This window comes from Athene noctua, chromosome 11 (genome assembly GCF_965140245.1).
Source record: "Athene noctua chromosome 11, bAthNoc1.hap1.1, whole genome shotgun sequence".
NCBI lineage: Eukaryota > Metazoa > Chordata > Aves > Strigiformes > Strigidae > Athene > Athene noctua.
The window spans coordinates 10,901,316-10,924,531 of NC_134047.1; the positions used below are offsets into that span (position 1 = coordinate 10,901,316).

General features: G+C 39.5%; 1 protein-coding gene across 3 annotated transcripts in view; it reads right to left on the reverse strand.

Moving 5' to 3' along the window:
* Nucleotides 1–7,357: 7,357 nt before the first annotated feature.
* Nucleotides 7,358–23,216, reverse strand: part of ATP7A (ATPase copper transporting alpha) — a 32,094-nt gene continuing 16,235 nt past the window's right edge. For 2 of the 3 annotated variants that reach the window (XM_074915609.1, XM_074915610.1), the window contains exons 6-23: nucleotides 22,994–23,157; nucleotides 22,274–22,435; nucleotides 21,587–21,663; nucleotides 21,193–21,418; nucleotides 20,500–20,733; nucleotides 20,110–20,201; nucleotides 19,581–19,708; nucleotides 19,257–19,411; nucleotides 18,811–18,945; nucleotides 17,753–17,947; nucleotides 17,350–17,532; nucleotides 16,816–17,029; nucleotides 16,011–16,157; nucleotides 15,422–15,564; nucleotides 14,875–15,078; nucleotides 14,150–14,294; nucleotides 13,561–13,663; nucleotides 7,358–11,720 (exon numbers count right to left, since the gene is read on the reverse strand). In XM_074915609.1, coding sequence (XP_074771710.1) covers nucleotides 11,444–11,720; nucleotides 13,561–13,663; nucleotides 14,150–14,294; nucleotides 14,875–15,078; nucleotides 15,422–15,564; nucleotides 16,011–16,157; nucleotides 16,816–17,029; nucleotides 17,350–17,532; nucleotides 17,753–17,947; nucleotides 18,811–18,945; nucleotides 19,257–19,411; nucleotides 19,581–19,708; nucleotides 20,110–20,201; nucleotides 20,500–20,733; nucleotides 21,193–21,418; nucleotides 21,587–21,663; nucleotides 22,274–22,435; nucleotides 22,994–23,157 — 2,984 coding nt within the window. In that variant the 3' untranslated portion in view covers nucleotides 7,358–11,443. The remainder of the gene's footprint in view (nucleotides 11,721–13,560; nucleotides 13,664–14,149; nucleotides 14,295–14,874; nucleotides 15,079–15,421; nucleotides 15,565–16,010; nucleotides 16,158–16,815; nucleotides 17,030–17,349; nucleotides 17,533–17,752; nucleotides 17,948–18,810; nucleotides 18,946–19,256; nucleotides 19,412–19,580; nucleotides 19,709–20,109; nucleotides 20,202–20,499; nucleotides 20,734–21,192; nucleotides 21,419–21,586; nucleotides 21,664–22,273; nucleotides 22,436–22,993; nucleotides 23,158–23,216) is intronic. The other variant, XM_074915611.1, reaches the window with a different exon arrangement.

Here is a 23,216-nt window from a genome sequence, read left to right on the forward strand (position 1 = left end):
TTAACTTTTACACATAGGATAGCTAAGCGTTTCTCTTGGCTTTTTTTTTTTTTTTTTGCCACACTAACTAGATATACAGACACTGCTGAGAAAATTGCGATGGCAAGCTGAGTGCCTGAAAAAATCGTTTCTTTGCTGACAGAAAGGCTAAATGCAGAGGAACAGCCTACAACAGGCCAGCAAAGTGCAGGCAAAACAGAAGAAAACACATGTGCACTTACAAGAAACAAAATACAAAGATATGTAGACACCCAAACGAATGCATCGCTCACACATTGATGAACATCTCCAGCCTGCATGGGCTCTGGGGCAGAAGATCAAGACATGTCAGAAGTCTCAGAAAAGCCTGGATGGGCCTTAAAGACAGGTTAGAGACACCTGTTTACCTAAGTTATGTAACAACAAAAGCCAAAATAACACAAGTGGGAACAAACTAATAGGTGATGTGAAATCACCTGTTAAGTGACCACCTATAAGGATGGAGACCAGGCAAACATCACCTTAGTTTATCAGTGTGTGTCACCATAGTTTATCATCCATAGCTGTAAATCAGGGTTCAAATTAAATTAGGTCTAGCAGTGGTCTCAATACAGACTGCAAGTAAATCTGGAGTATATCATGGGGTCCCTTCTAGAAATTAGTAAACCAGTCCTGAATTTGCAATAGCCAGCAGGGTCCTTGTAAATCAGAGGACCTGGATGGTGCTGGCAGTATCACCAGTGGGCAGGGACGTCTGGAAGTACAGATGCTGATACAATATTCACCACAGCCCAAGAGTCAAATCCTAAACTGGTCCTTTAGGAATCCAGCCTTCCCAGCACCTGGGAGTGCTCTATTTTCAGATCATCTTCCAGGGTTCGTTCAGCAAAAGAGCTGTCTCCACTGCCAAGAGATGGTTTTACCCGCAGAGCCTGAAGGGTAGCTGACAGCAGGTGAACAAAGCTCACATTAAAGAAACTCTGGGTGAGAAGATAAGGAAGGGGTACTCCACAGGAGCTGTAACTATTTCACTGTTCTGAATGTATTTCCTTCTCCCTGTTCTACTTTGTGCTGTGCTGTCCTTTCTTCAAAGGCAACAGTTAAATTCCTTGATGCTGACTCAGAAAGGAAGGCTTCCTTCAGCTGAAGTCCATCCTTGCAGCACCTATTACTTTCCCCAGTAATTGGATTCATTCATTAGTACAAAAGCTTGCATGCCACCTCCTGAGGGTAAAAAAGTATGGAGGAGAAATGTCACAGTGCATGGCATGAACGCAGTAACTTGAGCACCCACAGTAATGTAAGACAGAAGGTAGCTATATACCACAGCTGACTGAGGAGAGGGGACAGTGGGACGCTTGCTAAGCCCCAGTCAGAAGACAGCATTCAGGAATAAAGGACTAAGCAAGCCATAAATAAAAATGAATAAATAAAACCCATAAGAACACTCAATAGGATTAACTCCGCTACAACCATATACATCTAATAGTCTAGTAGAATATTGTGTAAGAAGTCTGTAGTCATCTGAAATTAGAACCTTAGTGCAGTTATAAGGATCTGTTGTTTCAGGCAGATCTACATCCATAGTTCATAAGGTGTACCACGGTTTTACGCTTGCTTGCTTTTTCTCCAATTTTTGGTGAAGAACAGAGGTAGGAGAATAGGGAGGAAGTCACACAAGAACTTGTGGTGGCAGAACATAATTCCAGATGAGATGCAGCCAGGACACCAGAATTTGTGCATTTTAAGGAATTTACAAAGGAGGAAACGTTACAGGTGTGTTCAAGACTCAAAGCTCATTTCCACGCTTGGGTCACCTTTCTGTCCTTCCCTCCTGTTGTGAAATATTTGGAATATACTGCAAATATTTAAAGAAAAAAAGAGCCCAAGCAAACAAGCTCAAAACTTGTGCTTTTAAATTAACCAGTACAACAAAGCCAGGAGGTCAAAGGGCTGGTAGCAACAACAACAAAAAAAGGATCTGGCATTAGACCTGTGACCATCCTAGGAAGTAATTTCTAGGAATATGAAACAGAAGCTGTACTTTAGACTGACACAGCCATTGCCTCTGTGATCCTGCCTGCTTCATTTAGCCAGAAGGAACAGGATTGTGGCAAGTCCAGACAGATCATGGGCTTTGGTGCACTGGCCTGCATATTTACATGAATCAAACTGAAGGGCTGTGGTTTGGAGACCAACAATCTGCATCTTCATCTGTGTTGCATGATCCAGTCTTCAGAAACTTCCTGCTTTTATAACCACCCTCTGTATTTTAAGCTTCTGTTTAAAAACAGGTTCTAAGTTTTCTTTTCTCCTTGCAGTACTGCAATATTCAAGCACAGGTATCTTGTAGGAAAGATGAGAACATTCTTGAGAGAGACAGAGGGAGATGGAAGAAGTTCAGGAGAGAGACCAAGAAATAGCCTTTTCAATTTTTCAAATGCTGGCTCTCAACCTTATAGGCCTAGATTTCAGAAATACAGCATCACTGAACAAGTCTAGAGCAAGACCATTTGTATTAAAAGGCTTTTACACATGTATCATATATTTCACGATGGAGTTTTAGTACCACAGTTTAAAAATAAGAATAAAAAAAAAAAATTAAAACCTACTGAATTGATTTGTAATACAGATTTTCTTGGATAATCAAAGCTGATGGTGTTTGGGGCATGTATTTTGATATGCAATATAAATATCAGACATACTCCCCTCATCAATTTGAACTGCACATTTATCTGTTTTAATGCACTCAGCTCCTATCTTTTGCTTTAGACATTTAATACCACCTATTTAAAAAATGGGTAACAATCTAACAATACTCACCAACTAATAAAAAGACAAATCCCCAGTTATACCCTTCCAGTATATTTGGTACTGAACTGTGCGTTCAGGTGAGAGTGGTTTTGGGCATCTGCCTCCCTGCCTCTTCCTCACCCCAAGGCTGCTGCCTGAGCCCCAGAGATGTCCCAGCACCCCTCTTCTTGTGAGGCAGTTGCTGTTTCTGGAGTTTTTAAGAAACAGGGCCCTCTAGGAGAAGGTGGGTGACAAGTCACTAGGAAATGTTAATGCTCTACCAGTATTCTTCTGTGGTTTCACAGTTCCCGCAAGGTGCAAGGGAAGGTTTTTCTCTGCCTCTTAGCAAGAAAATTCTTCCTCAGAACTCTGACAAGTGCTCTTTCTATGCTCTTTACCTTTTCCAAGTTACCTGATCCATTCATAGGCTTTCTGCCTTGTCACGTTTTCTTCAGTTGTGCTTATTTTAAACTTTGGAATTTACAATTCTTCTTTGTTAATTTGTAATTCACTTGGTTCTCAAATCACTGAGCGCTGAAGGAATAAGCTGATCTTGTCTTTTTCCCCTCAGTTTCTTTCATAGCTCCTTAATGAGGATAATTTCTTACAGCACAAACCAAAGTTCAGGTGCTCCTGGGTAGGCAGGCTGCGGAGGTGACACCGCAGTGTCCATCCAGCCCACTGGAAAGCCATCCCAGCACTAAGTAAAAGAGAGAAGGCAGGAGAAAGCACCGATTCAGTCTGCTCAGCTTTTGTCTTCTGAAGCCATGAACAGGAAGAAGCTCCTCAGAGTGCTCTGCTGCTCGTGCACATCAGGCCTTTCGGACAAAGATGTTATTTTCAGGCTATTCTGTATTCACCATGGATGTGTACTGAGTTCACCTCCATAGGTGACCATACCTACTTTGAACTCAAGCATTTTACAGCAGGGAACATTTGTTTACATACTCTGTAAATTATCAGCTAGCTGCGGCTCTGGAATTAGCAAAGACTGAGAGATAGAGAAATTACAAGGGATTTGTTTCAGTGTGCATGCACAAGGTTAGCTTTCACCTTTTTATCCTAAATAAAAGGTGGAGTTACCTGTTGGCAAACTTCTCTGCCCTCCAGGGCAAGGCAGGGCCTCTGCCTCCATATGTGATCGAAAAGCACTCACTGCACTGTGAGCATTACCAGGTAAGGGCATTAGAATTGAAGGACAAAGTAGGCAAAAATATTAAGATTTATACCCACAGACTGACTACTGCTCTTAAGATTAAAGCTTACGTGAACACAAATCTTGTATATTCTCACCATCTCTAGCTTTGTCTGGTTTTTGTAATCCTTCACAGCTCTTCCTTTTAACAATCGATTGGGATATGGAGTTTGAGTAGCCAGTCTGGCACTGTGGAAAATACTGCCTGAAGCATGGGCGAAATTCAAAGTTTCTAGCACTGCTGTAGCCAGAGAATAAACATCTCCTGGCTGCTCGCATCACCTGCCTAACGTCGGCAGGTTGGCAAGTGATTGTACACAGTCTTGTTTCTAACATTAGCAGGGAATGAAGGGCTTCAGGTCTGTCAAGTATAGAATTGGATGGGGGTTTAAACTGAAAATGCTAAAAAATTCTACTCTGTACACTGTCTCTTTTTCCTTGCAGATGAGGATGTATGTGTACAGCTCTCAAACACTCATTAAGAAATTTATTTGAGAGATGTGTTTAATGGGATAAAAAAAAAAATCTTACCTCTTCAACAGTTTTCATTCATGATCTAGTAGACATGATAGAAATTCACAGCTACTACTTAAATTATCCAGTCAACTGGAAGGAAAAAAAATAACGCTGCCAGTAGCGTAGCCCTGGTATCAAGGCAGATGCTGAATTTTGAGTCAAAGCCTGACATTTAGGGCTTGTCAAACTGTTCTGCAGAGATGTTATCTAAAAATGTTACTTAAAAAGAAAAAAGCACATCTTAAAAGAAGATAATGTAGCCATACTAAAAGTAAAGAATCTAGGGGGTGGTTAAAAAAAATAAATCCGTGCAGGAACTATGTGCTGGTAAAATGGATGCCATCAAGCCTGAAAATATGATGTTTCAGGCAGCAGCTGCAGGGACTCCAACATTAACCAGTGGAGTACCTGGCTGTGGTAGGCTGCTGGAATATATTTCTGTGTGCTTCTGTAATGCCGCACAAGAAAATAAGTTTTAGAATACCTTTAAACCGGTGATTATCTACTATATCATTTTCATTCAGAGCCCTAGAAGCTGATATTTGTTCCACTGATTTTATAAAGGGTAAAATGAACCTGTACTTGATCCAAATGATTGAACTTTTTTTTTTTCCCCCCAACAAAAAAGTAATATTGAATGTGAGAGCTCTGCTCAGCACTCTCACAGGTGCTTGCTGCCACCAAAGGATGTGAGGCAGGTGAGAGGCTGCTGCAGTAAACACCTACATGAGCTAATGTAAAACTGCAACAGAAGTTGTCACTTTGGAAACACCATTGACTTGTCAGATTTCAGGGAAGGAGAGACATTGTCAAATTCCAGGAGAGTCTTAATAATTTTGAATTCTAATACTATTAGTGTTGCTTGAACACAGATGATGTGTGTTAGCCAGACAAATGCAGAGGTTTTTGTATCGCACCTTGAACTCAAGAACAGTTGACAAAAGATTTGGGGACTCCTGGCTACTTAACAAGCATCTGAGCTTTTTTGGGTTTGTTTGTTTTTCTAAAATACAAGTTGTTATAAATAAGATTGTTATAAACGTTTTAATGAATCCAGATCAGAGTCCTCCAGATTAATCAGCGATCGTCCCTGAAATGGAACCTTCAACTGAGATAATCTTAAAATCCAGGGACTGGATTTTAAAATTTTCAAAACCACATGTAGTGATAAGGACTGGTAAGAGGTGAGCATCTGGCCCCAGAAGCTGGATGATTGCTCAAGAAGCATGAAGTCAGCAAAAATCTGTTGAAACTGAGGGAAGAAGTAAAGGCAGTGGGGTGAGGACGACCACCAATGGATGAGGGGGTTGGTGCACCCCATTCCCCCACAACACATGCGCAGAACCCATTCTCCAGTTTTCCTCATCTCTCATGGAAATGAGTTCATGGAATACCTGCCTCTCTTGGTCTAGTATGCTAATCAGCTGATCAGATGAACTTGAAAGTGTCATTTCACCTTAATCTAACCTGAGGTTATTGTAGAACCTTTACAACTCTAGGGTCCCAGTTGGGGTTGTAACACCAATCTACCTGTGAACAGGCAATAAGGCATGGTGGAGAGGCAGCCTGGTGAACACAGGGAATAAGCGTTTTGCACAGAACAGGTTTTTGTCTGTGTGCTTTCTTTTTGGGGGGGGGTGGGGTGGGTGTTTGTTTGTTTGTTTTTTCAATGTAAATAAGAAAAACAGCTCTAAGGAATGCTGGAGCATTCAGTCATTGTTTACTTAAAGTACTTGAAAGATGATTCTAGAAACCTCAGTATAAAACCTGTTCAGGCTTTGCACCATTTTTCTATCCTGTCAAACTGAAGGTAGAAGCCCCCTTGGAGATGCGCTGGCCATCAGAGACCATAACCTGGGCACCAGTCAGGCTGCCAGGACCTCTTCTAACAGTCAGCTGGGGAGCCAAGAAGGGGATCTGCCCCTTCTGTTACTGCTCCTCATAGCTTCAAACTCTGCTGAGAATAGTATCTAGGCTTTTGCAGGAGATTTGTGCTAGATTTTGAACAAAATTATTATTTTGGTGATGGGGGTCCAGCCATTCCCATGAGAGGAACACAGGAGCACTCCCATGGACTTTTCTCCACCACTTCACGCTTGGCACTTTTTTTTGGGACACAGAGTGATTGCATAAACCACCACACTTCAGCCAGACTCTTTGCAGTAGTGCCCAGTGAAAGAAGAGGCAACAGGCACAAACTGAAACAGGAAATTTCATCCTAACATCAGAAAACACTTTCACTGTGAAGGTGATTGACCACTGGAACAGACTGCCCCAAGAGGTTGTGAAGGTAATAAAAATCTCATTCCTGGGCAACCATCTCCAGCTCACCTGCTTTGGCAGATTTTGTCTATGTGACCTCCAGCAGTCTCTTTCAGCCTCAGCTACTCCATGATTCTGTATTACAGTGATACTCTTTACATGACGATAATTCCATAGTTCCCCAACTTTCACCAGCACCACTTGCCAACAGCCCTACAGTTTCATGTAGGCTGAATGTCATCAAGGCCATGCAGTTTAGCAGAGCTGGAAACATACGTAAGAAACCCTGATCATCAGCCTTTTGCTGAACAAGCAAAAAGCAACAGGGCTTCACCTTTCCCATTTCACCCAGAGTGCTTTTCCTTGGGAAGATGAAGTGCACATGACATGCAAAGCTGCTTTCAGAACCTCCATCCTGTACATGCACATTTCAACCTCCTGCAGGGCAATCCAACATCATCACATCCCCGAGGTGCCCCGTCTGGCCTTTTCATCAAACAGTGCAAAGGAAGGAATGGAGAGAAATTCTGCACAGCTGGCAGCAGAATCTTTAAGTCAGCTAAAGAAATATTTGAAGGAGATCATAGAACATAATTTAAAACAGTCTTTGGATGTTACATTTTTATTGTATAATTGCCATTATAATGATGGAGGCACAGTCTTAAAAGAATAAGAAGCTGAGATTACACGTTTCTAGATGTAAAGAAATGTAACAGAACTAAATTAACATCCCATAACGACATTCTTTTCTCCATTCTTCATACCAAAATTGAATTTAAAAAAAAAAATCTTAGGTTTAAAACATTTTGTTGGAAGTTCTAAGCAAAAATATAAACACAATTTTTAATAAATAAAAATGCTTGCTTGTTTCCATTGTGTTCTGTCATTTTCACATTCTTTTCTGTATAAAAATTCAAGTGTCTACTCTCTTAAAAGTTTATTGGTAAGATCCAAAGAGCAATTTTTAAAGCCTTGAGCATATGTACTTTGTTTTTTAAATAAAGCACAGGTTTTATAAATAGCTAGTTACAGAAAACAATAAAATAGACAAACTAGTAAAACAATTTCATTTGTAACTGTGTGTTTCCAAGTTATATTTTAAATTTCTGAATCCAAACTGTCTCCAACAGGAGTAACATATTTACATAGTAAAACATTTACATTGGGGAGAACATTTAGCTCCCACATTATTTCACTTGCACTGTACATTCAAACTGAAAAATATTTTGGTTCTTCAACATAAAGCACCTTATATAATATTTTAATCACAAGATACATTCTGCAAGTCAGTATCACACCTTTGGGGGTATGTTAGACAGATAACCTGTTTTCAGACATCTGGACTCTGAATTTCGTCATTAGCTATACGTTACTCAAACCACCGTGTACTATATTTAAGTTCAAAAGACAAGTCCAGACAGATTTCCCTAAAGAGGAAAACTGGACTGAAAGGGACTTCCTGGGTCAGTATAGTCCTGACCACTGCTTTTGCTGGCATCACTTCATTGAAGCCTCTTTCAGAAACACAAGAGCAATTTGCTTTCCACCCACACTAGCTCTAACAGAAGCTATCTTAGAACCTAATAACTGTTATAGTTAAAAACCTTAATCTCAGTTCAAGCCTAGGTGCATCAGAACCACTTTATACCCATTCATGCTTGGGCTAACACTGGTCTTTAGCTTAGTTGTTTCTTGTCTCTAGAATTTGATCCTCTGTCTGTACTTACAAGCTCCTAAACCCATTCCTATAATCATCTCTGCACCTCATTAAGTATCCTGGTTTTGAAAAGTAGCCTTATTTTGCTGGAGCTGGATCAGATGCTGGGTTTCACAGAAAATGGAAAAGCCTAGAAAAAGACATCTGCACTGGGAAAAGTTGGTGATAAAGCAAGCATTCCAATGTAAACATTTAACCTATGTACAATTTGGACAACAAAAGGTCAAAGTGTTTTGTTGTCCAAAATGGTCTAAAAAAATATATTTGGAAATAATTTAACAAATTCTTCAAGCTGCTTTATCTACCAACCAGAAATTTAACCCTAAATTACTACTCTATTTCCTGAAGTAAGAGCATCCTGTCATTTACCTGACACATATACCATAAGCAGCAGCTGCAGCAGCAAAACTCCCATCTGAAAGGATGCTAGGATCTGCCTTGTGTCTTCACTGCACAATTAAGACCACCCATCAGCACAACCCAGACAAAAACATGTAGAGTACATATTTGACTATACAAAAATGATGTTGCTCTACAAAAAAATCAGAACAGGCTGGAGAGGGCCCAGAGAAGGGCTACAGAGATCATCAGGGGACTGGGCAGCCTGCTCTGTAAGGACAGGCTGAGAGACCTGCGTTTGTTCAGCCTTGAGAAGGCTTAGGGGAGACCTCGTCACCATGTTCCACTATTGAAAGGGTGAATGCAAAGCAGATGGAGACTCCCTTTTTATGATACAAGGAGTCACATGGAGAAGAGGAGTGGTAATGGGTACAAGTTACTCCTGGGGAGATTCCGATTGGACACAAGAGGACAAAGTTTCACAATGAGAACAATCAGCCACTGGAATAATCTCCCCAGGGGAGTGGTGGATTCCCCAACATGGGACACTTTTAAGATTCACCTGGACAGGGTGCTGGGCTGTCTTGTCTAGACCATGCTTTTGTCAAGAAAGGCTGGACCAGGTGATCCTTGAGGTCCCTTCTAACCTGGTATTCCATGATTCTTTCACCTGCAAAATCTTGCCAAGAACAACAGCGAGAATGAGTGTGGATAAACAAGAAAACTGAAGTCTTTGGAAACCGTTTGCATGGTTGCGAGGCACTAAAAAACCATCACAATACAATCAGATTTTAGGTAACTATCTGCTTTGTAAGAAACAGCTTTGTTGCTGAAAACAAGGAACAACATCTTACAGAAAGGCTTTGCAGTAACATATCTCAGCATTTCTTAACACTAATATATATATATAGCTATAATCTAATTTAAAAAATTCTATATTCATATAAAGATATTAAGAACCTAAATCCTGCAATAGAAATATTTTGTTTCTTACACTAGCGGCACCAACAAATGATGTTTTTCTCCTCACTGCAATATAACAAGTATACTGATTTACTAACAACATATTCCATAGCATAACTCTTGGTTTTATACACTGATATTTTCCCGGTAGTTCTCAGATAAAATGCAAAATCTATTTACTTATGAGTTTTTACATACACAATCTATGCACTGACATCAGACTTCAAGTTAAAAACTAGAACATTAGAGAGATCTCTATCATACTCCAAACTGACTATTCCTCCTCTACAACCACAAATTTGAATTACATGTTTACACCATGGACTGTATTCCATAATGTAATTCAACATTAGCAAACCCAGTAATTGCTTTCGATAGCTGTCTCAGCAGAGGATTTAAAGAACAAGGTTTATTAAGTAGCAAACAGGTAGCTACCTACTGGGTGATGAACACCCTTATTTCTCATTGAGAATATTTTTAATATTAATGATTTAATGATCAAAACCTGCATTTTTATATTTCAGTTCAGTAACAAATGAAGACTGCCTTAATTCACAAAGCCTGGATCTGAGCATCCCAAGAAAAGGAGGTTTGGATCCATCTATGGAGTGGACTCTAGACCATTCCTGGTACGCAGACACTTATCTTTACAAGCAACTGATGTTAGTGCAGTATCCGACACATAACAACTTCTTCAATAGCGTTAGGTACCTGCAAAGACTGAACTGTAAAGATTTTAAAGTCTGCATGACACCAGTCCAAATTATTCTGGTTCATTTAAGGAGTGCTAGTAGATATTGGAAGTGAGCACTAACTACATTGCTGCCTTCTTAAAGCTAAACCTTTTGGCTACCACCACATCCCATTCGTATCATGTTCAGATGTTGCAGAAGCTTTTGGCTTAGGAGAGGCTGGGAATGAGCAAACCTCCCAAGCCATTCAACCTTCACACAGACAGTCTTAGTAGCAGGAGTGTACTGGGGCATGGATGTATAGAGTCAAATGGGTATGAGATTAGAAATCAAACCCAAAACAACTCAGTTATCTCTGCCTTGCAGGAATACAGATCACAAATGGTGAGATGATTTGAAGCTAGGAGTGTGAAGAGCTGGAACCAGATGTTTGTAAAAAGAAAAGACATTGGAGAGGAACTGTTTCCAGTAGAAGGCAGGCTATGGAAACAAGAGGAGTCCTGAAGTTTTGAAGTAAGGCACACCTATCTGCAAACACAGAACCTTCAGTATTTTGCAGATGTAGTAATCTATAATTTTTTAACATAGTACTAAACTTGACTATGCATAAAGAAGCCTGTTATAAGGCTGGGGAATAAGTTTCTGGTTCCTTAGTTTCCTTAATTGTATTTTGCCAAAAAAATGCTATACTGCAAGCTTTATGGAATGATAACATGGCCCTATTTGCAAGCATTAGCAGCCCCTGCACCATTTTTTTGGTAAGTCTAGTTTTAAAAAACAAAAAAAGACCCTGCAAAAAATTAAATGTCACTGCAAGAACTAGCCTTCTACATTAAAGAAGAAATACATCTGCAAAGTCCCCCAGAAACAATCAGTACATGCACAGACTTCTAGACAGCTCCTTTGGTTGTTTTTTCATTTTGCTTCAGGGTTTGGTGTTTTGTTTTTTTTTTTTCTTAGCAGAGGTGGGAGGAAGGGGCAAGGCTTTCATAATGCTGTGTCATCATCTTCTCCAAAATCTCCCACCAAAAGTGAATGCTTATCTGGTTCATTAAGGACAATGCTGTTCACTGAACGCTTGTCTGAAAAGAGAGAATTTATAGAGGCTCTACTGTAATTGATGATTCGATCCATTAAGCTCAGTTTAGGAGATCCTGTCCCAGTCTCATCAATTCCAATATGGACACTGATTTCTGATGGGCTCTTATGTCTCATTTGGCCACGGGCCCGGAACTCAAGTTTCTCAGAACTTGGTTTCTGGTACCTAAGGAAGGGAAAAACAAAAAAATGATAATACATGACAATACATCTCAGGTTGAAGTAAAGTACACTAAAATATGGAAAGAAACTAGCCTATGTGCTATGATGATGCACAAGCCAGAGACATTTATAATTTGATCAATTATATGAGCGATGAAAGTTTCACATTTTGCAAGGCTACTATACAACCAGAAGCTATTTCAGTGCTTTTTGGCCAGGACACAGAAGAATGGGTAAAGCTGACACACATCACTCAGTATTTAACTGCTTCGTTGGTGCTAAGCATCTGCAAAACATATTGGCAAAATGTATCTGGTGAGAGTGGACAACTGTAGCTATCATTTACCAACTCTTCCACTCTCCTTCACAGAATCATTCGGGTTGGAAAAGACCCTTGGGATCACTGAGTCCAACCATCAGCCCTACTCTACCATATTCCCCCAACATCTCTAAACGACCCTTAAACACATCCACGGATGGTGACTCCACCACCTCCCTGGGCAGCCTATTCCACAGTCTGACCACTCTTTCTGGGAAAAATTTTTTCCTAATGTCCAGTCTGAACCTCCCCTGTTGCAGTTTAAAGCCATTCCCTCTTGTTCTATCACTAATTTTCTGTGAGAAGAGACCAGCACCAACCTCTCAAAAATGTCCTTTCAGGTAGTTGTAGAGAGTGATGAGGTCTCCCCTCAGCCTTCTCTTCCTCAAACTAAACAGTCCCAGCTCTTTCCTTCACTAGCTGTGTTGCCCTCCTCCGCACTCACTCCAGCATCTCGGTATCTCTCTCTTATTGAGGTGCCGAAAACTGGACACAATACTCAAGGTGTGGCCTCACCAGTGCAAAGTACAGGGGGACTATCACCTCCCTACTTCTGCTGGTCACGCTATTTCTGACACAAGCTGGGATGCCGTTGGCTTTCTTGGCCACCTGGGCACACTGCTGGCGCATGTTCAGTTACTTGTCAATTAGAACCTCCAGATCCTTCTCTTCCACATAGCTCCAGCCACACCTCCCCCAGCCTGTAGCCATGCAGGGGGTTGTTGTGGCCCAAGCGCAGGACCTGGCACTTGGTCTTGCTGAAGCTCATCCCATTAACACTGGCCTACTGATCTAATCTATCCAAATCTCTCCGTAGAGCCTCCCCATCCTCATGCAGATTGACACTCCTGCTTAACTTGGTGTCATCTGCAAACTTAGTGATGACACACTCTATGTTCTAATCAAGATCATCAATAAAGATGCTGAACAGAAATGGTCCCAACACTGAGTCCTGAGGAACACCACTTGTGACCGGCTGCTAGCTGGATTTAACTTCATTGACCACCACTCTCTGGGACCGTCCATCCAGCCAGTGACTGATCCAGCAGACTCCTTCTGAAACCTCATGTGTTAACTAAATAGCAAAAGATACCATTCCCACCCCAATGCCACACTACTCCTAACTGCAGAGTAAGGAAAAATAATGCAGTGACAAATGCAGCAGCTTGGTTTACTTACTGCAACAATCCTCAGTGTCAGTGCGGGGTTTACAGCTGCACTGTCTTAAAAGCCTGCATGTCCTGACAAGATTTCTCACAAATATACAAAGGAATTTTCCATTCTGAACATACTTCTGATTTGTACATTTTTTCTCTTCACATGACATTTAAATATTACTGTCTGAAGTGCTTTGGACCAACTGACTGCTCAAGCAAGAACGAAACCAACTGCTGCTAAACAGAGACCTGCCTGAACTGTTCTTCAAAAAGCTGTGATATCTGTCATAGTCCCACACTTATTTTCTGCAACTCAAAGGCCCGAGCTTCAAATCTAAATTAGAAACCACAGAATTGTTCACACTCACATCTTTAACAGCAAAGAAGAAAGCACAACAGAAACAGAGGAGGCAGCCATTGCTGCAGATCCCATCCAGGGCTGCAAAACCAAACCAATGGGCAGGAAGACACCTAGAAAAATAAGATAGCAGTAAGTTCAGAGCAGGAACACAGCATTATTCAAGTATTAACACATACAATGCCACGTAGATTGTCTAATTTTAGTAGTATTTCAGTATGTTAATAAATAGGATTTTAGTTTAGTGTTAAATGACAAATATTTAATATATAAATATTTGTGGTTTATTGTCTGCTAGAACCTACAGGTAAATACAGCCGGATATGCAGCCTGAAATTCAGAGGTCTTGCCTGCCCTGCAGTAAACTGCTTATTCATGGGATCAGGCTCATTCAATGAACCTGAACATATCTATAATAGCCATAATGAGGGAGGAGGACAGCTCACAAATATACCACTACAACGTTCCCAGGCAGGGAACTCAGCAGTTAGTGACAGTCAGAAATAAAGAAAATGGATACTCTTCCACACAACATTACATCACTGCAATCTTCTACTCACTAAGCACAATCTTATTCCTGAAGGGAAACGTTCACGTACCAGCAGCTATGGGAACTCCAATGAGATTATAAATTAGAGCAAAGACAAAGTTGATCCGGATCCTTTTCACAGTTTTCCTCGATAAATCTATACTTGCTACCACATCCATCAAGTCATCCTGCAAGTTAATATGTTTACTGGAGAACTCAAAAAGAGAAAAAAGAGCATACACGTAGTGTCATCATACTCCCATTTTAAAGCTAACCACCATAAACTGGATGTAACAGACTATATGTAGTAACTGTTCTGTAGGCTGCTCTAGTTTGTCTGCATAGAGCCCATACAATCAGCACCACTCTTATTCCAGATGTCATGATAATCCCAGTAATGTATACAGCACCACACAGTACAGTTCTGGACACTGACCACAATTTCTGTCAAGGTGTTGTTGATATGTAGGAAGAAGTGACAATAACCTTGGAAGTACTGTGGTATGTTACTGAAATACAATTTATGTTTGCCAAAGGTCAGGTCACTTTTTCCTCCTTTGCTCACTCTCAAACTTCAATTACCCCAAAATTTGTAGTACCCAGAAAATGGGGAAGTTTCCTTCATAGGATAATTACCACTACACTAAACAAACATGATTAAGATGACCTCTTCTCTGCTCCAGTTCTCCTGGCTTATGAAGGTTGCACATCTCAGCAGTGGTCTGAATCATTCAAGACACCCTGGGCCTTCTAACCCCTCTTATCTTATTTTAATCAAGCAGTCTTATTTCTTACCCTAATTAGAACCACATCAGCTGCCTCAATGGCTACATCAGTACCCGTGCCAATAGCAATTCCCACGTTGGCCATAGCAAGAGCTGGGGAGTCATTGATACCATCTCCAACCATGGCCACCCGTTTTCCTTCATCTTGTAACTGTTTCACTTTGGCTACTTTGTGGGAGGGAAGAACCTCTGCGAACACTTTGGTGATGCCAACCTAAAGAGAGAGAAAGTAGAAGACTGTCTTGCAGCTTTTCTACTAGCTAGCAAAGCTTCTGCCTTTAATAATGTGACCAGGAAGGCTGAAACCCATGTTATCACTCATGAGCTAAAGACCAAACCCATCTGATATGAAAATAGCTCTGAGTTCAAAGTTGATGCTGCTTCCATTGAAAAAGGCTTCTTTCGTTCCCCTCATTATTCTGAATTTGTTTACATTACCAATTTTCACAACAGACCAGTTCTGTGCCAGCCACAAGCAATACAATACACAATACAACATGCTTCCTTTAAGTGGGCTGTAGCAAGCTTCAAACCCAAACACACATGCAACAGCTTACCTGAGAGGCAATAGATCTTGCAGTTTTGCTGTTGTCACCAGTCATTAGGACAACTTCTAATCCCATACTCTTTAAAGTGTAGACTGCCAGCTCAGCTTCTGGTTTCACAGTATCAGCAATAGCTATCAAGCCACAAAGCATTCCTAAAAGAACAAAAGGAATGTGTTTGTAATAAAGATCTTTATTGTTTTATGAAAAAAATGTAATTTTTTTCCTCCCAATGAGACTAATTGCAGAAACAGTAATATCGACAGTAAAAAGCATAATGAGAGCAGGTATCAAAGCAGCAATGTTTAAGACAATATAGAGCATAGACTGACCAACCACCAAAACCCTCCTTTTTTCACCTTTCTTCCCCTTTGCTCTCTTTGAAGTCTTTGCATTATGTCCAAATCTCCTGTCAACTAGGAAAGGCAGGAAGACATCTTTCTCAATGAAAGTGTTATAAAACTAGCTAACGATCTCTTTTCATCCTATCATTCTGTTTCAGGTATAACTCATGTGACATGACTGTTTATTACTTTCTATTTAAATAGTGACAAATCAACCTCTGAATAAAAAAAAAAAAAAAAGACAGCACTGAACTTACCATCAACTGCCGCTAGAACTGCTGTGCGGCCTCTCCGCTCATGTTCCGTCATGGCTTTATCAACCTCATTTTTAACAAGAAGGCCATTTCTATTCATCCATTCCCGGTTCCCAATGAGAACAGAGTATTTTTGAGAAGTCATAGTAGCTGAAGGAAGAAAATAACATCCTACCATTGTATGGATAACCAGGAAGCTTCCCTCCAGCTAATTCTACCCAGGTTCTCCCAGTATGTGCTGAAATATCATTACAGAGGATCCAAACAGAAAGAAAAATCTTTCTCAATAGTTTCTATCCTGCCAATCTTTTCATGTGTTCTTGACAAAGAGAGAAATGAACGTATTTCTTCAACAACAGGTAGTTACCATGTCAGTGGACCAAGAATCACAGGTCAAAGGACAGTAAAGGACCAAGTCCCTCTTCTCAGTGCTTCTAATTTATATGTAACAACTCAATATAGTTGAAAGATCTAACAATGAACTGTTCTTGATTGAAACCACTCAGCTGTGCAAATACACACTTTGGCTACAAAATAGTAACTTGGGATGAAGCAAAGTAAAAACAGAGAGGTGAAAGACAATTCCTACATGATTTTCCAGCCCCATATTCAACATGTAACTTCAGGCTGTATTTAATCACAATGTCCTGAGTGATGTGTGAAAATAAACTAATGACCAACCATTTCACGTGTGCCTTTACGCAAGTCCAGTTCTCCAGGGCAGAAAAAAGCGGCCTCACTCTTAAGGATCCTAAAGACCCAAAAGTAAAAATAACTTATTTTATTCTACAAACCAGAGTTAGCTTACTTGGTAGTTCAGCATCAATAATCAGAGCGGGCTGCACTGATTCATCTGTATTTTCCTCAATTTTCACCAGTGTCACATTTTTAATATTGTTTTCTTCAACCATTTTATTTTTCCTGTAGAGTAATGCTTCAATATTGGTGACTTTACAACTAATGCCACAGCCTGGAACTACCTGAAAATCTGTACATGTCCCAAGGGTTTCTGAGTCCAGTTCCTAAAGAAAAAGGATGCAAACTGAGAAAATTTTTAAGGTATGAAAGCATGCTGCATTTACAAACCCCAGAAAATAAAGTGCAGTTAAACCAGCTCTTAACAGGAGCAGAGAAATATTCAATCAAACATCAAAAAGTTTGAGTACCCAGTGCATCTAATATGGTATTAAGTGATTTATGTGACTCCACAATTTTCACCTTTCCCAACTGAATAATACATCAATTACTTTCTAAGTGACACAAGACTACTCATACATATTAAGTACTGGAAGAGAGGTTCTTCCGTAACACAAACTACTCTTTTCCTGTATAAATAACTTACCTTTTTGCAGTATTTTGTTATTGCTACTCCAAGAGGATGTTCGCTATTACTCTCTGCAGTCCCCACTATCGCCAGCATTTTATTATGTGGTAGCTCATTACTCTCCACTAGAAATTTCACTTGCATCACTTCTGGAGTCCCATGAGTAACAGTACCTGTTTTGTCAAATACAACCACTTTTACCTGCAGCAAAACAGGAAGACTTCATTCAGTAAACAAAGCTTTAATGTATAGCTTCCTCAGAAAACCACCCAATTTAACCAAACTTACTAACATGTGCTGATCATCCATCCCTTACTAACATGTACTGATGTACCCGTAATGATCTGCTCAGGCAGCAGTTGGCAAAATGCCACCAATACCAGCCTTTAAAGTTCCTGTAACAATAACCCACATTCCCTACCTTATGGGCCATCTCTAATGGCTCTCCTCCTTTGATCAGTATGCCGTTCTGAGCTCCTACTCCAGTACCAACCATCACAGCTGTCGGGGTGGCTAATCCCAGAGAACAGGGGCATGCAATACACAACACTGTGATAGAGGCTTGGAAAGCAAAGCGGATTATCACTTCGGCTGCAGAAATGCTCTTATTGTAACCCTAGTGACAGAAGTTTATTTTAGTAATAGAAGAAATTGAACAACGGAAACAATGCATTCAACTACACATTGCTTGTGATGTTAAAAAAAAAAATCTGCAAATATGTAAACTGAAGTATTAACATTAAAAAGTAAAGCACAGGCAAATCATGCAAAAGCTAGGGTTAATGACTAAATTAATGACTAATCAACTAATGACTTAAGTTCTGTTCTATACTGCATATACCCACAATCTGTTTTATTTACAGGACATTTTCCTAAATAAGGTACCACATGCTATAACTCATTTACACTGTAATGTAATAAAAGACACTCTATTAACAATATATACACAATAACAAAGAAAGAGGATATGAAGATTGCTTTCTTGGAAAGTAATAAATGCTAATCAGAAATAGTAATGAACCAAGAAACCTGTGATCTAAACAACTCTATGGTACAAATTAAGATCCCAATCCTCCTCTGGCATCTGTAATGAAAATGATCTCCACTGATTTCAAAGATGAATTTACACAAAGCTATGCCAACAAAACTAGATGAAGAATTGCAACTTGTGATGCAAGGGACTTCTATTGCCCACGAAGGAATGGAAATTGGGAAATCTGGATGTATTTTTGTTGAGTATTTACTTTTTTAAAATGAACTTCTTTTTTTTTAATACTATCTTTCAGGAGTTGATCACTTACTGCAGATTCTCTTTAAGTATAAATGTAGGAGTGATACAGTGCAATAACAATAATATAGTATCTATAGTCAGCAACTGCCTGCAAGGATAACTCAGAAAGGGAACCACTGCAGTCTAATACACTTGTAGGCTATCTATTTTTTAAATATTTCAGAAGATGTTTAAGGACACTTACTTACCAGAAAGTATTTTTCTACTATTTCAAAATCCACAAATCCAATTATAATCCAGGCAAAAAGGGTAACCACGGAGACAGCCACAATAGAAGGAACAAAGTAGCCACTAAGTTTGTCTGCAAATTGCTGGATAGGAGCCTAGGAAGGAGAAACACATGTCAGCTCCAGCAACATTATGCTTACTCTCTTCTGTGCCTTCAGACAGAGATAAAAATCACAGCTTCTGTTTGCAGCCCATTCAGCATACCACACTTTATAATTACACGTTTACTTAATCAGATGATGAAATTTGGAGCAGTAGACCATATCAAAGTCCTTATTCAGCAAGACACTTCATTATGCAACTTCAATTCAAATCTGAACAGTTTTAACCACTCTTCAAATGATTTGGTATGCTGATGCCTAAATGATAAGACAAACCTCAAATACTTGATTTGATAATACTCTACCTTTGAGGTCTGGGCCTCCTCCACAAGTTTAACAATCTGGGAAAGAGTTGTATCAGCTCCAACATGGGTTGCTGAAATCAGTAGTGATCCATTCTGATTAATAGAACCTGCAATAACTGTATTGCCAGGTTTTTTAGTCACGGGCATCGCTTCACCTAAGGAAAGGTCAACAACAGATACTAAGCTATATTTTTCAGCAATATTGTAATAGCTACCAACTCAATTAGAAGAGGGAGGAGAGTATCAGCTTCAACTTCCCTTCTTCAGATTCCTTTAAAGGAAAAGAAAAAACATTTTTACACTTGTAAAAAAGCAAATGCTTACCTGTGATAAGAGATTCATCTACCATAGAGTGTCCTTCAATAACACGACCATCCACTGGGAATTTGCCTCCTGGGATCACTTTGACAATGTCACCACGTTGAACCAGTTCGACATCAACTTGCTCTTCACTAGAGTGATGTATAGTGTTTTTTTAAAAAAAAGAGATTGTTAACTGGAGTTACTCAGGCAAAAGAAATTGTCACTATACACAAAGCATAATCCCATTTGTTGACATTACTAATGTATGCAAAAATTGTCAGAAGGCCATTCTAAAGAGTGCTACGATTATTTTATCATAGTTTTATTAACTTTACAGTTGAGAAAATCTTATTTTCTTATCACAGCAAAAATTAGCAAGATTCCAATAAAACAAGTCAGAGCAGTCTTAATTTTTCTGCATTTTAACATTTATAACTGGCAAATCTGTAGTTATTGGCTTCATAGTTCTACAGAATGGTAACATTTGTCTGTGAATTAAGCATATTAACAACAAAAAAACCCACAAAAAGCAAATGACAAAGCAAGATACCTTAAAAGAACGTTATCAGGGCCCAAGGTAACAATAGTAGCTTCAGTAGCTTGTAATGAAATTAGTCGTGCCAGTGCTTCTGACGTTTTACCCTAGAATAATAATTTTCATATTTTTCTGACTATGCTATTGAAAAAAATTGCCGGGTAAATGACAACTGCATATGTTGCAATTTACCCTATTAAGAAAATACTTTCTGCAAACAGACTTACATTAAGTCATTTCATATTTTTACTAGTTCAGTTACTGAAGATGATTTTACAACAAAGAAGGTTAAAAGAACCTAACAAAGCTTTTTCTTGGAATTTTTTTTTTAAAGGTACACAACATTCTGAAATGATTCTTAGTGTTTTCCAGCTTGTAGATATCATGGGCCTTTATTTTCCTTACCTTTGCAACATGCTCTAGCCACCGGCCCAATGAGATGAACACAAACAACATAGGAGGTGTGTCAAAGAAAGTTACAGGGTTTACTTTTGCTTTCTCAGCCATTGCAACTAGAAGAATAACAAACGAGTAGACGAATGCAATGGAGGTTGCCAAAACAATGAGCACGTCCATATTTGCAGTTTTGTGCTTCAGTGCTTTGTATGCCTGTATATAGAAGTGCCAGCCTCCAAACATCTGTAACAAGAGCAACAGTTGCATCTTATACACACAGCTGTAACACACAGCACCAGCATTTCCATAAGAGAGGGAGACACTAATTTTATTTCTGTTATTTGCCTTCTCCACCTCCTTCTGAACAAAATCCCAGCTCTAGCCAAGGGCTATGATCTCTGCCACAGTACTCTCAGATCTTCTCACCTCATGTAGTGCCACCAGCTCCTCACCACGCCCACCAGCACGGCCAGGCTGGTGCCTCAGAGGCTGCCCACCTGCAGAGCACCTCTGCACTGACCCACCTGCCCACAACCATCCCTAGCACCACTTATTTTGGCAACAGCAGAAGCACATAGCAACCTCCTCAAAAACATTTTGAATGGGCATAATTACAGTCACTTTCCAAATTTAATTTCTTCACCACCTTCCATTTTGAGTGTTTAAGACCAACAAATTAGGAGTTGTCATATTCCCGCTTACCTGTACAGGGACACACAGTAAAAATGACAGAAAATTCATAACAGACAATCCTGGTAGGAGCTGGTATTCCAGGACCATAGAGGAGTGAAGGGCCTCCATTTCCTCACTGCTCATGTTGTGATGTGTGTGAGCATCTGAAAGTTGACTGTCCATAACCATCATGTAAATCATCAGCCCCATGACAGGAATACAGAAAACGAGACTCACAACAAAAGACCTTTTCCACCTCAGATTTTAAAAAGGGAAAAAAAAGAAAAAAAAAATTGTTTTGTAGTCAAGTGCTTGATAAGATTTTAGCTAGCAAGTCTGCACACTCACACACACACAAAAAAAAATTTAAACTGTTGATTAAAAAAGATGTTTCTAGGATCTAAGCATGTTCAGGAATACTTACTGCCTTATTTCCTGTTTGTGATCGAGATGACTAGCAGATCTATCTTTTTTGACTAATGAAGTAGTGAAACCTAAATCCTAAGGAAAAAAGCATAATAATAAAAAAAGAGAAGTCAGTTTTAAAAGACACTTTTTGCTTCTATAAAGTTATTGTCCAATTATTGATAGTGCCAGCCTTACATTTGATTTACTTTATTAACATTTCTGATATGATTGTTACTATTTTTGGTTACCCTGCAAACAGGGAAAAGCAATCTGATGTAGAAAACAACCTTTCTAGAACATTAAAACACTGTTCTAAAACGTGGCTTTCCAAACTGGTTATTCCTGAAGAAGAGAAGTAGAGAAATTGAGGGAGAAAACCAAGCAACTTATTTTACCTCTCTCCTGCCACAGTACTCAGGGATGTGCTTTATTTTTCTGCAAACCTACAGCTGGTATCAACTCTCTACTATAACCTGGCTTTCCTAATATTTCTGTTTAAAAACTTAGGCAAAGCCATAATAGAGAATTGCTTTTGAGCCAGAACACAGATATTATCTGCAGAAAACTGCACTAAGAAGGCAGCAGATGGAAGAAGAGAGACAGGTCCTTTTCCTTTAATAATCTTCCCTTCTGTTTCCAGGGTATGTAACTCTTCAAAGGACAATGGGTCTTTTAAGAGACATGATGCCTTCATGAAACTTACCTTTATCACTTGTATAACATCTCGAGGACCTATAATCTCAGGGTCATATTTAATGTGTGCTTTGTTGGTTGCAAGAGCTACTGAGCAGTACAAAACACCATTAGTCTTCATGAGGGTGGATTCTATTTTGTGTACACAAGAAGCACATGTCATTCCTCGCACCTGTAAAACAGAAGTTCCTTCCTGTTATCAAAATCACAAGTTATTTGGTGAATTAATCTTAAAAAGTAGGAAAAGAAAAATATGCTTATGATTATCCTGAATTACTTACTGCATATTTCTGGGGTTTGAAGTGATGAGATGGAGCTCTCTAGTTAAGGATGAGAGCACAATAGAGGAAGCAGACCATAGAGACAAGGTTATTAAGCTCTGCTGGCCCTTCAAGCTCAGAGCTGGGGTGCACTGAACTAGACTCAGCTACATATTTAAAAAAAAAAAAAAAAAAAAAAAAGAAGGAAATTCCTGCAATAGGCAGAGTAATCAAAAAAACACAGTAATACTTCTCCAACTTCAGTGCAGTAGTAGGTAGTAGTGAGCCAGCACAGGTTTCAGGACAAAACATAGTTTGTGATACGTACCTGATGTACCCTTATACTTAATTTTTTTGTAAATTAAGCTCTATTATATGATCAACACTTTAGGAAGTGGACGCTTACACAAGCCTATCCAATAGATAAAAGTAATAAAGATGGGGCTGTTTGATTTTAATTACTAGCTTACAACAAGTTCCAGAACTCCATCTCCTTCACCACAGTTTTCCATCACGGTAGCTCCAAATCCCAGCTCCCGTATGAGCTCTGCAATAGCTGAAGGGTGTATGACAGCAGGATTATACCTCACTTCTGCCTTTCCTGCCATTAGGGCAACAAGTATTGAATGTATTCCTAGAAAACAAAATGTGTGAATGGCAGATCATGTTTAAGAAAAACACTGCATTTACAGT